At 21.9% G+C, this 13,963-nt stretch overlaps 4 protein-coding genes across 4 annotated transcripts; 3 read left to right on the plus strand and 1 right to left on the minus strand.

Moving 5' to 3' along the window:
• Positions 1-1,429: 1,429 nt before the first annotated feature.
• On the plus strand, positions 1,430-4,919 carry LOC122857295 (solute carrier family 23 member 2-like). The gene is given in 10 exon segments (XM_044159396.1): positions 1,430-1,475; positions 1,902-2,033; positions 2,333-2,490; positions 2,556-2,828; positions 2,830-3,004; positions 3,076-3,619; positions 3,886-3,965; positions 4,048-4,189; positions 4,339-4,474; positions 4,538-4,919. Coding segments are annotated over 10 exon segments (1,713 nt in total). The 5' UTR covers positions 1,430-1,457; the 3' UTR covers positions 4,593-4,919.
• Positions 4,920-7,765: 2,846 nt separating this feature from the next.
• LOC122857346 lies at positions 7,766-9,211 on the minus strand. The gene is made up of 4 exons (XM_044159468.1): positions 9,066-9,211; positions 8,346-8,477; positions 8,115-8,276; positions 7,766-8,028 (listed from the first exon to the last, which is right to left on the minus strand). The coding sequence occupies exons 1-4, from the start codon at positions 9,162-9,164 to the stop codon at positions 7,828-7,830; spliced, it is 594 nt and encodes a 197-aa protein (XP_044015403.1). The 5' UTR covers positions 9,165-9,211; the 3' UTR covers positions 7,766-7,827.
• Positions 9,212-10,464: 1,253 nt separating this feature from the next.
• Positions 10,465-12,140, plus strand: LOC122856289 (chymotrypsin-2-like). Its single transcript, XM_044157984.1, has 8 exons — positions 10,465-10,633; positions 10,704-10,781; positions 10,858-10,960; positions 11,069-11,318; positions 11,387-11,527; positions 11,639-11,723; positions 11,806-11,907; positions 12,115-12,140. The coding sequence occupies exons 1-8, from the start codon at positions 10,552-10,554 to the stop codon at positions 12,138-12,140; spliced, it is 867 nt and encodes a 288-aa protein (XP_044013919.1). The 5' UTR covers positions 10,465-10,551.
• An 18-nt stretch (positions 12,141-12,158) lies between these two features.
• LOC122857335 (chymotrypsin-1-like) lies at positions 12,159-13,079 on the plus strand. Its single transcript, XM_044159454.1, has 3 exons — positions 12,159-12,647; positions 12,715-12,849; positions 12,933-13,079. The coding sequence occupies exons 1-3, from the start codon at positions 12,183-12,185 to the stop codon at positions 13,074-13,076; spliced, it is 744 nt and encodes a 247-aa protein (XP_044015389.1). The 5' UTR covers positions 12,159-12,182; the 3' UTR covers positions 13,077-13,079.
• The last annotated feature ends 884 nt before the right edge of the window (positions 13,080-13,963 follow it).

Raw genomic sequence — 13,963 nt, forward strand, 5'->3', positions numbered from 1 at the left:
AATTGTTTCCAGTAAGTTTATATCTATTTACTTTATTTTTTTTGTGTTTAAATTATTTATAATAATATTTTTTTTTTTTTCAAGGTACTACTGACAATTTGTGGTTTATTAACATTTACAAATTATTTACAAATTATTTACGAAGCCTCCGTGCTAGTATGAAATGTAGGATGAAGCGTGCAGTATTGTATTGCTATCATTTACCAATTGGTCATCAAGGTAAAAGAAAAAAATAATTAAAGAGGTAATAAAATAGAGAAAAATGAAATTTTTATATTTTTTAAATTTACGTAACGATTTTTGTTTATTCATTGAAAATTTCATCGTATTTTTTTAATTAAAATAACATTTTTTTTTTTTCATTAAATCAATACCACTATAATCACATCCAAATATATAATCTTCATCAAGTCTTGAGCTTGTAATTGATTCTGGTTTAAGTTTTCCATTTGCCAGCATCACATCACGTTCATTAATTGAGCTAAAAATAACTTTAATCATGCTTGATGGTGATGTTAATGAACTTAATGTTTTTGGTCCTTGATGCCATTCAAAGCTATTCATGTCACCTTTTATTAATTGTCTAACATATGCATGATCATATTGATCATATGATTTTTGTGTATTAGGCAACATAACATAACGATACGTACCCCATACAGGTAAACTTGAATTTGAATCAATGCGTAATACATTTAAAAATAAATTTTTTAAATTTTATTGACTTGGTAAAAAATTACGTGATCAAGGTAAAAGAAAAAAAGTAATTAAAGAGGTCATAAAATAGAAAAAAATAAAATTTTTTTATTTTTTTTAATTAAAATAACATTTTCTTTTCCATTAATTAATAATTATATATATTGTCACGCATAAATGTTACAGACAAAATAAATTTTAAATCAAGTTAATTAAAAATTGATTAAAATTTTTATATAAATTTTATCATTTATTTTTAATTTCACCAGTAAAAAAAGGCATGAAATATCACATATATATAAAAATATGATTATTTGTACAATTTTGGGTAAAAAGATAAAAAAATTTATTAATTCTTTGTGATACAATTAATTTTTTAATTTAAAAAAACCTTTTTATCTTTTTTTTTTTTATAAATATCATATAGATATATATATTTTTTCTACACCTTGTCATTCTCTTTATTTATGTATACCCCTACTACATTGTTAACTTTGGCTTAAAATAAATAATAAAATTTAACATATACAACTCAAGAACTCAATACGCATTCGTTATAACCCTGACAATTATTGTCTCTAACTCTGTCAATGTTATCGAGTCTCATTATTTGCCTATTTTTTAAACATAGAAATTTTTTATTTCATTTCATTTACATATATTTAAATTTACAATGTTTTTATAATATTGAAAAGTGAATTTTTATGTTATTTAATTTTTCTTTTAAATAATAAATAAATTAAAAATTTGGTTATTTAATAATGGAATTGTCTAACGTTGTAAGTATAATTTATTAATAACAATATTATTTTTTTGTTTTAATATAAATTATTTAAAATGAAAGGAAACAAGTTTCAATGTATAAATTATTATCGAGGTCATTTTAATTGATATCATTTAAATGATTGATGAATATCCAAGTGTTTTTTCTTTTCATTTTTTTTTTAATCATATCAATAAATTATTATTTATCTTTTGAATATATTGTGACATTTAAATTTACGATTACAAGTTGAAGATTAAAATTTTACCTGGTGGAAAAAAATTGACTCAACATTTAACATTTCCGGGTGTTGAGTTTAAATATTCTATTGGAGATCATATTTTCTTTAAATTTTAAATTGCTTTATTATCTGTCGTAAAAAAAAAATAATACATGAAATGAAAATGTAATAATAAATGTTTTTTTTTTTTTAATGTTTTAGGAATTTGATAATCATCAAGGTTGTGATAGTGCCAATGATGAAAACAAAGATAATAAAAATGATAATCCTGGATTATCTTATGGAATCGATGATACACCACCTTGGTATCTTTGTTTTTTTATGGCCATTCAGGTACAGGTTTTACAAGCTTTTTATTACTTTCAAGTTGATATACCATTTTTTTTATCTTTTTTTTTATTTATCTTTTCATTCACAGTAATCAATGTATTTTTATAAAAAAAAAAAAAAGAAATTATCATGTAATAGATCGTAATAAGTACGGTGTAAAAATTAATGAAATTTTCATATTTATCAAGGGCTGTAAATATTTCTTGATAAAACTTTGAGGAAAAAAATTCTTAATAATATTTACAAGTATTAATTTAAAATGAAATACAAATAAAGAAATCATAAAATTATTTTTTCTATAGCATTATTTGACGATGATTGGTGCAATTGTATCAATACCATTTATATTAACACCAGCATTATGTATGGCTGAAGATGATCCATCAAGAAGTTATATAATATCAACAATGATATTTGTAACTGGCCTTGTCACATTATTTCAAACAACATTTGGATGCAGGTAAAATAAAAATAATTTAATAATTATACCATATCAATGTTATTAATGTTATTTTTATTTTTAAGATTACCACTTGTTCAAGGTGGAACAATATCATTTCTTGTTCCAACACTTGCAATATTAAATTTACCACAATGGAAATGTCCATCATCAGAAATAATGAATTCAATGACATCAGATAATCGTACGGAACTTTGGCAATTACGTATGCGTGAATTATCTGGTGCAATTGCTGTATCAGCATTATTTCAAGTATTCATTGGTTTATTTGGTATCGTTGGTTATTTGCTAAAATTTATAACACCGTTAACAATTGTACCAACAGTATCAATTGGTTTAATTATTTGAAAATGCATCAAGTGCTGCATCAAAACACTGGGGTATATCATCAATAACAATAATTATGTTAACTGTTTATTCACAACTACTTGTTAATACACGTTGTCCAATAATTGTTTATACTAAAAATAATGGTATAAATATTAAATGGTTTTATTTATTTAAATTATTTCCAGTAAGTTTATACCTATTTACTTTATTTTTTTGTGTTCAAATTATTTATAATGATATTTTGTTTCCTTCAAGGTACTACTGACAATTATTATCATGTGGACAGTTTGTGGTTTATTAACATTTACAAATTATTTGCCAATTGGTCATCCAGCACGAACAGATGCTAAAATAAATATATTAAGTGATTCACCATGGTTTCGTATACCATATCCATTTCAATGGGGTTTACCAACAATAAGTTTAGCTGGTGTACTTGGAATGTTAGCTGGTGTTCTTGCATGTACTGTTGAATCAATTAGTTACTATCCAACAACATCGAAAATGTGTGGAGCTCCACCACCACCAGTGCATGCTATCAATCGTGGTATTGCAATTGAAGGTATTGGAACAGTGTTAGCTGGTATTTGGGGCAGTGGCAATGGTACAAATACATTTGGTGAAAATGTTGGTACAATTGGTGTTACCAAAGTTGGAAGTAGACGTGTTATACAATGGGCATGTTTTTTAATGATTTTACAAGGTATTATTTGTAAATTTGGAGCAATATTTATCATCATACCTGAACCCATTGTTGGTGGTATTTTTTGTGTTATGTTTGGAATGATAACCGCATTTGGTAAGCTTAATTTATAAATAAATTAACAGTATTTTAATTTAACAACACAAAATTAAGTGTAACTGAATTATCTTATTATTTTTTTTCTTTAATTTTATAAAAAATACTGGTAAAATAAATAATGGCAATACGCTTGCTTGTTATTATAATTCACAAGTTAATAAAAATAATAGAGAAAAAATAAAAATTTTAGTACCAAGAGATTACGCTCTTTTAATTTTATCTCTTTCAACTTATGATGATATATTTTTTTTTTATTTTTACAGGCTTATCAGCGCTTCAATATGTCAATTTAAATTCACCAAGAAATCTTTATATTCTGGGATTTTCCATCTTCTTTCCACTTGTAACAATAAATAGCAAATTAAATTTTTTTTGTCATGCTAAAAAAAAAAAATATATATATTTAAGTTTAAACTTTGTTTTAGGTATTATCCAAGTGGATGATTGTAAATCCAGAGGTCGTAAAAACAGGCAACAATACTGTTGATGGTATTTTAACAGTTTTACTAAGTACAACTATTCTCGTTGGAGGTTTTATTGGTTGTCTATTAGATAACATAATACCAGGTAAAAATAAATTTTTATATTCACATTAATGATAGCAATAAAATTAAAAACAAATACATAAATAATTTTATAAACATTTTTTAGGTCAACGAACATCAACATAATTTTTCGAATAATAATAATTTTTTTTTTTCGAATTTTTTTTCAAGGAACAAATGAGGAAAGAGGACTAGATTCATGGTCAAATCAAATGTCACTTAATATTGATGTTTCAGAATCAAATGATAATACTCAACCAGAATATAATACATTTGATTTTCCAATTGGAATGAAATTACTAAGACGGTATGAAATTATAAATATTTATTATTAACAAAATTTCTTTAAATATTTTTCATTCTTTTTCAGATGGAAATGGACATCTTATCTTCCTTTTTCACCAACATACAAAAAAAATCAATAATCTTGTTGGTTAAAAAAAATTAAAACAAAACTCAATTATTATCTAAATATTTTGATAATAATTTTAAATACAATTTTTACATTAAAAATACATAAAATTTTACTTTTAAATATTGAAAAATTAAATAAAACCATGATTGGCAATTTTAGCTGGAATAAAACCTTGATGTCCATCATTTTTTTGTATTAAAAACCAATTTTTAATATGATCACTACCAATACAACAACATCACCTTTATTAACTGATATTGTATCATCATCATTATCATTTTTAAATAATCACATTGTATACAATAATATTCGACGTGTATAAATTATTTTTTTTTTATTATCAATATGTTTATAATAATGATCAAAAAATAATTCATCATATTTTGTATTTTTTTTTTTATTTAATCTTGAATAACGATTATTTCTATCATCACATTCTGATCTCGTATCATTTTGTCTATCAGTCATATTACCTAGAAAAAAAAAAGAAGAAAACAATAATTTTTGAAATATAATTTCATTATTAAAAATTATGAAAAATACCTAATGGTTTTGGAAAAACATCAGTTGTATCTTCCCAACAAGGTCCACGAGTTGGTTGTGGTAATATACCAAGTGGTAAACATGCTGAATAAATAACATATCCTTCTTTATTATGTGGTGTTGTACAATAAAGCCATTTATCATTTTTAAATATTGCATTGACAATTGTACCAAGTGGTAATGATATTTCATCTTGTATACCATTTTGAGTTTGATATAATACTGATGTAAATGATATGACAATTGGTATATTTGCTGGTTCATCAATTGATGCCTGATTTAATTTTAAAAATTATTATTATTTAATATATTTAGCAATATTATAAATTTTTATTATTTATATTTTTTTTTATTACCTTTGTTAAAAATAAATCCAAATCATTTATTTCATATTTAAATTTTTTTTTTATATTACTTGATTTTTTTGTACGTTTTTTACGATGATATTTATATTTATCATTTAAATTTGATGTTAATGAATCACGTAATATTAAATTTGGTTCAGATATTGCTCTTGTTACTTTATTATAATTATTTAAAATATCTTGATTATTACGAGATTTTTTATTTTTTTTCTATAAAAAATAATAAATTTTTTTTATTTAATTATAATTATTATTATTAGTTTAATGTATTTATTTACCTTTTTAGATAATTCATGTTCATTTAGATTATAATTTTGTATATTTTTATTATCATCAATATTAAATTTTGAATTTTTTATTTTAATATTTTTTTTATCATTTTTATTAACATCATGAAGTACCCATGTTAATGATAATTTTGGACGTAAATGTTGACTATTAAGTTGACCCATTGTCAATTAAATAATTACATTTTAAATTAATTATTTTTTAATTTATAAATTATGTTAATCTAAAAATCAAAAATAATATTATTAAAAATGAATAAAAAGATTTAAAAAATGATTTTAAGCAAAAAATAAGATTAAGAAAAAAATAAAATGAGAATGAAAAAAAAAAATGCCTTGGGAATAATGCCTAACCCCATTGACCTTTTTCCGTGGTAAAATATTTTTTTAATCTTATTTTATCTCAAGCTCAATTCTCGTGTGTGCATATATGTCTGCATATAATTTTTTTTATTTTTTTTTTTACGTGGCTGTACCAATGTACTCAATACCCATGTTACCATGTATATAAAAAAAAAATAAATAAATAAACAACAACAACTGGCAATGAGGCCCCCAAGGGCCTTAATTATATCTTCTCTATAGACGCAAATTATCTTACACGCTATACACGAATTTTATCACACCCACTGAACTCACATAATTTTTTTATCTTGATTTATTTATCTACTTGAATTTTATTTTTTAAATATTCAAAAAAACATATGTATATTTAATTTTTTTTTTATAATTAATTAATAATTTAAATTAATTTTTTTCTAATCAATTAAAAGGCACTTTTTTTTTTTTTTTATATAAAAAAACAAATATTATTTTGAACAAATACACATACCTTTTTTTTTTTTTAAATAATTGTAATTTTTATTAACTTAAAAATTATAAATTTTATTTTTTAATAGTTTAATATTTATTATTTATTTAGCTTTGGATAAATGTTGGCTGTTTGAAAGTTGATTGTTGAATGTTTTAACTGATGTACCTTAGAGTTGTTGGAATGAAGAAAAAATAAAAAAAATTACAGCCTGTGGAAGGGTTTTGATCTTACGGATAAATAAATGATTGGTTAAAATATTCCCGCGTAAAATTTTACAAACCAATGAAATTATAGATGCCAAAAATAATTGCATTTTCTCACGATGTGTCGAAAAATTTTTTATTCGATAAAAATATTATAATCGCATAAAAAATACATTATTTAAATTTAATTAATTAATTTATTTATTTGTAAATTAATAAATATTTTTAAAGATTTTTTTTTAATAATAAAATTTAGTAATACAGTAAAAAATTTAAAAAATAAAAAATTTTTTATTTAAGAAGGGGAAATAATGAGGGAGGTCCCGATGACTTTTGACCTCTGAGGATGAGAACGTGGAAGCTAAAAAATTCCGACAAGGCCAAAATTATATATTATGATGAAATACACTTAAGAATGTGTCTAAAATTATTTTTTAAATATATTATTTAATCATTAATTTAATTTTTTTAATAAACTCAAATTGTTTTTAAAAATAATTAGATATTTTTATCGCTATTTATTAATGAATTTTTAATTAATATTTTTAATGATAATACAAATAATTGTTGTTGTTTTTTTTTATCGAAATTTATTTATTCTTTATCATTGACTATTGTATTTTAAAAATGTTTTTTAAAATGATATAAAATAAAATTTAAAAAACAATTCAATGATTTTTTAAATATAAATTTGTATTGTTGTTAATTTTGTGGTAAATTTTATTCAAGAAAATTTTTTATTAAACAAAATGTTAAAGGTATTTAAAGAGGTTGTATAAAATGTCTGTCATGAAAAAATAAAAGATGTATTGCTTATAGTGTAAGTAGGCGGAACCACTAAAGTATTTGATCGTAAATTAGCTACATACGCACGTCATGAACAATTTAAATTATTCAGTAAAATATATAATAAAAATAAACAAAGAATAAAATTAAAAATTCATGTATCTAATTTAAATAATGATAAATAATAAGTTGAAACAATTTTTATTTATTTTATCGCAACAATACAAGTAATTATTTGTGTTTTAATTTAACAAAATAAATTATTTCTTTTGTCGATTGCAGGAATATTATAAACTCCATCAAATACTTCCATTTGATCGAGATTTTTATTAGTTAATTTTATATGAAATCTTTTATTTGAACAATATAAATTTTTAGAACTACATAAATTACCAATTGTATTTTTTATTTCAGGATCATCAATTTCTGAAGATGCAGTATATTTACCCTGGAAAAAAAAATAATCACAATTTGAAATGGAATTTAAAAAAACGTATTATTAGTGTATAATTATTGTTTGATAATTTTTTTTACTGATTCAATTGGACATGATTCAGGTAATCCAATAGCTTTTAAAAGTGTTTTTGCCAAATTGTATTCTTCTTCAGAGCTATCTAAAATACTACAAACATCAGCTGAATTTAAAATTCGGTATTCATCAGAGCAATCAAGCCCACAAGGATTGCCAAAGAAAGCCTAATAATAAAAAAACACAATAATTATTAAAAATTTTTTAAGAATAATCATTGAGTAATATATTCATACTGTAAATGGATTTTCTTCCGATATTTCTTCCTTCAATTGATAAGTTGATAATTCATCACCAGTAATATTTTTATCAACCTCAATAACTGGACGATATGTAGCGACAATTTCATCGAATATAATTTTAATTTTCTGTAATATTTAAAAAATATCTATACTAGCTAGTAAAAAATGAATAAGCTATAAATTTATCCAAGATTTATAATAATTATTTATTTAATAATATATAATAATAAATTGAAATAATAAAATAAAAATAAATAAACATTTCATACAATATTTGAAAGATTAATATTAAAAAAATTAAATTTGAAATAATAATAACATTGAGTCATTACAATACGATGACTAATTAATTTATTTTTAAATTAATTAATTTTAAATTTATCCAAGATGTATGATAAAAGTAAATTTAAAAAAATAAATAAATTGTTAAATGAAATATTTATTTATTTATCTTATGATATATACTGTTGTCATAATTTTTGGCAAATTCAAAATAGTCATTAAATCATTATGTTTATATTTTACTATGCTTCAATTATTTTTATAATGATTAATTTTAATTTTAAATATAGGATAATGTTTTTTATACTAATTACACGACACAGGATAATTTTTTTTTGTTGAAAAATTGATTACCAGAATATTTTATTTCAAGATGATTTGAGTAGAAAATTTTTATTAATTAATAGAAAAATATAGAGAAATTTTTTTTACCTCTATATCTTCAGAAGTCGATGATGAATCAAAATCCTGAGCACCAACAAAAATATCACTGTTAATAAAAACAATAAAATAAATAAAATATATCAACATATTTAAATTTTTTTGAAACTTTTTTCTCAACGAAAATATAGGTATTTCAAATAGTTTTTTTATGAAATAAATTTTTTCTTATATAGTCTATAATCACTATTTTTTTCCTGTTATTATTTTTCCTCAATTTGCAAATAATTGATTATTGATAACAAAAAAAAATAAGTTACCATAATGTTTTATTTATATTTTACATTATATTTACTTGTTTTTGTTTCCTTAACTAAGATATGTAGTATATGTATTGATAAATAAATTATAAACATTTTTTTTTTTTTTAAATAATTTACTATTACTAATAACAGTAACAATATTACAATATATTTAATGTAAGTTGAGGTGATTTATTTTTAATAAATTGACAATTAATTATTAATTTCATTTGCGGTTACAGATATATATGTATTTTCTTTTTCTTCTTCTTTTTGTTTCTTCTCCCTCAAAAAAAACATTCAAATTACTCTTAAAATAAAAGCGGAAAAATATTTCAACCAAAGTGCCAATGACCTGTTGTATTTTTCATAACGCAACATAATTTTTCAAATATCCCAAAATTAAAAAACAAATAACTCAAAGATCTGACAATTAACCGATCGTTAATAAATGATCTTCTGTTGATAAAAAAACAATATTAATAATTCAAAAACAATATTAGATTTTGGATAAATATTGAATTTAAATTATAAATTTTCTAAAAAAAAAATACATCCTCCAATTAAAATTTAAACATTTTGTTTTTCTAAATTTAAATTATTCAATTCAAACATTAAATTAATCGAAATAAAAATAATTAATTGATATTCCATTATGTAAGAATTAGCCAAGATATTATAAATAAAAAAAAAAAAATTAAATTTATGTCAATAATTATTTACAAACAAGTAGAGTAAGTTATCTAAAAAAAAATTTAAGATAATAAAAAAAAAAAAAGTAATTATTTCATTTTCGCTTTCATACTGTGGTTTATTTTATTTTTTTAGTTTTTTAAAATCATGTAATTCTTCCGGTATTTATGATAAAAAAAACAACAAATAAAAAATAAAACTAAACAGTGGGGGACACCTCGAACAATGATTGTCCCTTCACTTGTTGTTTTATTGCACCAGTGTTTTTTTTTTCACTTCAATATCGTAATCTTTTACACCAGATACATTTTAAATCTTACTCTATTTTATAAAACGTCTATCTGACCTTAAATTTAAATAAACATATCACAGAAAAAAAAAAAAAAACAACAGGAGGCTATAACTTGTTCTTAATTTTTTCTTCTTTTAATTACATTTTTATCTTTTTGAATATTCTCCTTCTTTTTTTATTTTTTTTTTTTCATATAAATAGTGCAAAGTGTAGTTAAAATTTTAAATACTTGTTGAATATTTGTAAAACAATGTTGTTCTTAATTAAAAATAATTATATTTATAAATTATTGGCAATATTATTAATTTTCAATTTAATAAATTTATCAATTGGTTAGTTATAAAATAAAACGCGTCAATTTAATAATAAATCACTAATTTGCTATTTTTTTTTTAATAACAGAATACGGAAATAATTTTGAGGGTAATCCAAAAATTGTTGGAGGAAATCCAGCTGATGATGGCCAATTTCCTTATCAAGGTAATTAAATATCTATAAATATTAATTTCAAATTTATCAAGTAATTTTTTAAATGAAATTTTTTCAATTTTTCAAGTCTCATTACGTATTCGTACAAAAGGAGGTGAACTACGTCATTTTTGTGGTGGATCATTATTAAATCATCGTTGGATTTTAACAGCAGCTCATTGTTTAAAAGGGTAAATTAAAAAAAAAACTCTTAAAGTGTTTTTATAAATAAAAATTCACAAAATTACATAATGTAAATATAGTAATTAAAATGATATATAATTAATTTGAACCAACAGATTTAATGATACAGTGATAACAGCTGTTGTTGGTACAACAAAGCTAGATGAAGGTGGTACAGAATATAAATCAGCTAAAATACATGGTCATGAAGAATATAGTTCAATATTTGTACGTAATGATATTGGATTAATTCATGTTGACAAAGATATTGAATTTACAGAAAATATTAAACCAGTTGATTTACCTACTACGAATTTCGATAAGAGTAATTATCCAGCAGTTTTATCTGGCTGGGGAACAACAAGTGTTTGTATATTTACATTATTAAATTTTATCATTATAAATTAGAAATTAATGTATAATATTTTTTTTAGTATCCAGGAAAAACACCAAATGATTTGCAATTTATTAATTTAACAGTTATTGATCAATTGCACTGTATGATGTATCATAATATTCGTATAACAAATAGAAATATATGTACATTAAATAAAAGAGGACAAGGTGCTTGTCATGTAAGTATTATAAAATATATATCTCAACATTGAGGAGGGCCAACTCTCCCAGCACGATCAAATTTTTTTTTCTTCATTTTTAAAAAATATTAATCATCTCTTTTTTTTCAGGGCGACTCTGGGGGTCCCCTGGTAGCTGATGGTGTACAGATTGGTGTTGTCTCATGGGGAACTCCATGTGCCAAAGGAAAACCTGGTGAAAAAAAAAAACATTAAAAAAAATTAATAGTTTTCTTATTTTTAAAATTTAATTTCATTTTTTATACCTTATTTTCCAGATGTTTTTACAAGAGTTTACAGTTATACTGGTTGGATTAATATGATGATAAATAGTAAACAATATGATGATGATGATGAAACAGAGCAAGATGATGATGATTATTAAAAAAAACAAATGATATAAATTTATATTAAAAATGTTATAACAAAGTAAATTAATAAATATACTTATATGAAATAATATTTACTGGAAATTTATTTTATGACTCAAGATGATAAAAAAGATTAGTTTTAAAAAAATAAAGTCTCAAATGATACGATGAAAATGTGTTTTTTTATTATGACAAAGTTGAAATAATAATTATCAGTGTGTATTAAGAGTTGGTTCATGTGATATATAAACTAATTTTAATTTGAATTTATAATATTTTTAAATATGCTGTTTGATAAATTATGTATTTTAATTAATTTGATAATTATTTGTAATAATTTTATTGAGGGAAAAATTGTGAAACGTATTTTGGGTGGTGAAAATGCTGATGAACATTTATACCCATGGATTGTATCATTAAGAATTCAAGGTAATCATAAATGTGGTGGTACAATATTAAATCATCGTTGGATTTTAACAGCAGCACATTGTTTAATTAAATATCAACCAAATGATATAGCTGTTATTGTTGGTACAAATAATTTAATTGTCGATGGTCTAGCATATAGAGCTGATTATTTTTTTATCCATCATGATTATGATAGAGAATTACATGCTCATGATATTGGTCTTGTTAGAGTTGTTGATGAAATTTTATTTAATGATATTATCAAACCAGTTGAATTACCAAATCGTGATTTCTCTGATAGTAATTTAGCTGGAATTTTTACTGGATGGGGTACAACATTGGTAAATTTTTATTATTTATTTTCATTAGTTTAAACTATTTTTTTTTAAATTAATTTCTTTGTTCTAGCCAGATGGATTTGTTAATAATGAACTTCAAGTTATCAAATTAAATATTATTAAACTTGATCGTTGCCAAAAAATTTTTCCAAAAGTTGGATGTGGACAAATTTGTACATCAACATCAGACGGTGGTTTGTGTTTTGTAAGAATTTAAATTAATCTATAGTAATTATTATTTTTAAAAATGTAAATCAATTTATTTTATATTTTATTATTAAATTTCAGGGTGATTCTGGAAGTCCACTTGTTATTGAAAACATGCAAATTGCAATTGCATCGTGGGGTTCTCCATGTGCCAATGGATATCCTGATATTCATTCAAATGTTTATTACTATTTAAACTGGATTAAAAATACAACGAATATTTAAAATAAAAATAATAATTGTTTATTAAATTATAAACAATTAAAACGACAATAACTCTTTGTTAAAATTTTTTTTCATCAATTTATTATAAATGTAGAAATAAAAGTTCGAATTTTCATTCTATTTGGATCATGACCTATATTACGTGTTTATCAAATTCATACGTATGTATTTGTGAATTATTATTATTGTTAAATGACCCCAGTTTGAGTAATAACAAAAAGGGGGTGCTTGCGCACCCTTGTTTCATTTTACCCAGTACCAATGGCTGCGATTTGTCGAACACCAGAGAATAAATAAATATTTAAAAAAAAAAAAAAACAGCAAAAATCACAAATTTATAAACAATCTAAGACATCCAAAAACTTCAACTAACAAATTTATAAAAAAGTAAAGCATTTATTAACAAAGTGAATTAGAAATTTAAATTATTAATTTATATAAACATTATTATTTTTCAATGAATATATTTTTATTATTATTCGAAATAACAAAATAAAAATTTTCTAAAAAATATATATCAGTCAAGTGTATGACCCGATTATAACGCGCATGTTTTAATTGTGTATATAAATAATTATATAATTATAAACAAAAAAATATTTAAATTTTTTTTTAGCAAAGTTTATTTATTTGTTTTTAAATTTTTCAAATAGAAATATATTTTAAAATTATTCAAGAGCCAATGAGTAATAATGATATGAAAAAAAAAAATAATATAAAAGTTTTTCTACACACACCTGCGTGACACCTGGTCAGTTTTGTGAATATTACGTGTTGTGAATCAATATAAGCCAACAAAAAAAATATTTAAAATATTTTTAATATATACATAATCAATTTATCATTCATAATAATAATAATTACAATAGAAAAATAAATAATAATAA

The sequence above is a fragment of the Aphidius gifuensis genome, linkage group LG5 (assembly GCF_014905175.1).
Source record: "Aphidius gifuensis isolate YNYX2018 linkage group LG5, ASM1490517v1, whole genome shotgun sequence".
In the NCBI taxonomy this organism is placed as follows: domain Eukaryota; kingdom Metazoa; phylum Arthropoda; class Insecta; order Hymenoptera; family Braconidae; genus Aphidius; species Aphidius gifuensis.

Bases quoted from the DNA above. Each gene is read 5' to 3' on its own strand.
- LOC122857346 (XM_044159468.1), bottom strand. From the start codon at position 9,164: ATGTTGATATATTTTATTTATTTTATTGTTTTTATTAACAGTGATATT. The intron at 8,478-9,065 runs GTAAAAAAAATT...TAAATATTACAG, and splicing joins CGACTTCTGAAGATATAGAG to AAAATTAAAATTATATTCGA. The intron at 8,029-8,114 runs GTAAAAAAAATT...TTTTTTTTCCAG, and splicing joins AATCATGTCCAATTGAATCA to GGTAAATATACTGCATCTTC.
- LOC122857335 (XM_044159454.1), top strand. From the start codon at position 12,183: ATGCTGTTTGATAAATTATGTATTTTAATTAATTTGATAATTATTTGT. The intron at 12,648-12,714 runs GTAAATTTTTAT...TCTTTGTTCTAG, and splicing joins CTGGATGGGGTACAACATTG to CCAGATGGATTTGTTAATAA. The intron at 12,850-12,932 runs GTAAGAATTTAA...ATTAAATTTCAG, and splicing joins CAGACGGTGGTTTGTGTTTT to GGTGATTCTGGAAGTCCACT.
- LOC122856289 (XM_044157984.1), top strand. From the start codon at position 10,552: ATGTTGTTCTTAATTAAAAATAATTATATTTATAAATTATTGGCAATA. The intron at 10,634-10,703 runs GTTAGTTATAAA...TTTTAATAACAG, and splicing joins TTTAATAAATTTATCAATTG to AATACGGAAATAATTTTGAG. The intron at 11,528-11,638 runs GTAAGTATTATA...CTTTTTTTTCAG, and splicing joins GAGGACAAGGTGCTTGTCAT to GGCGACTCTGGGGGTCCCCT.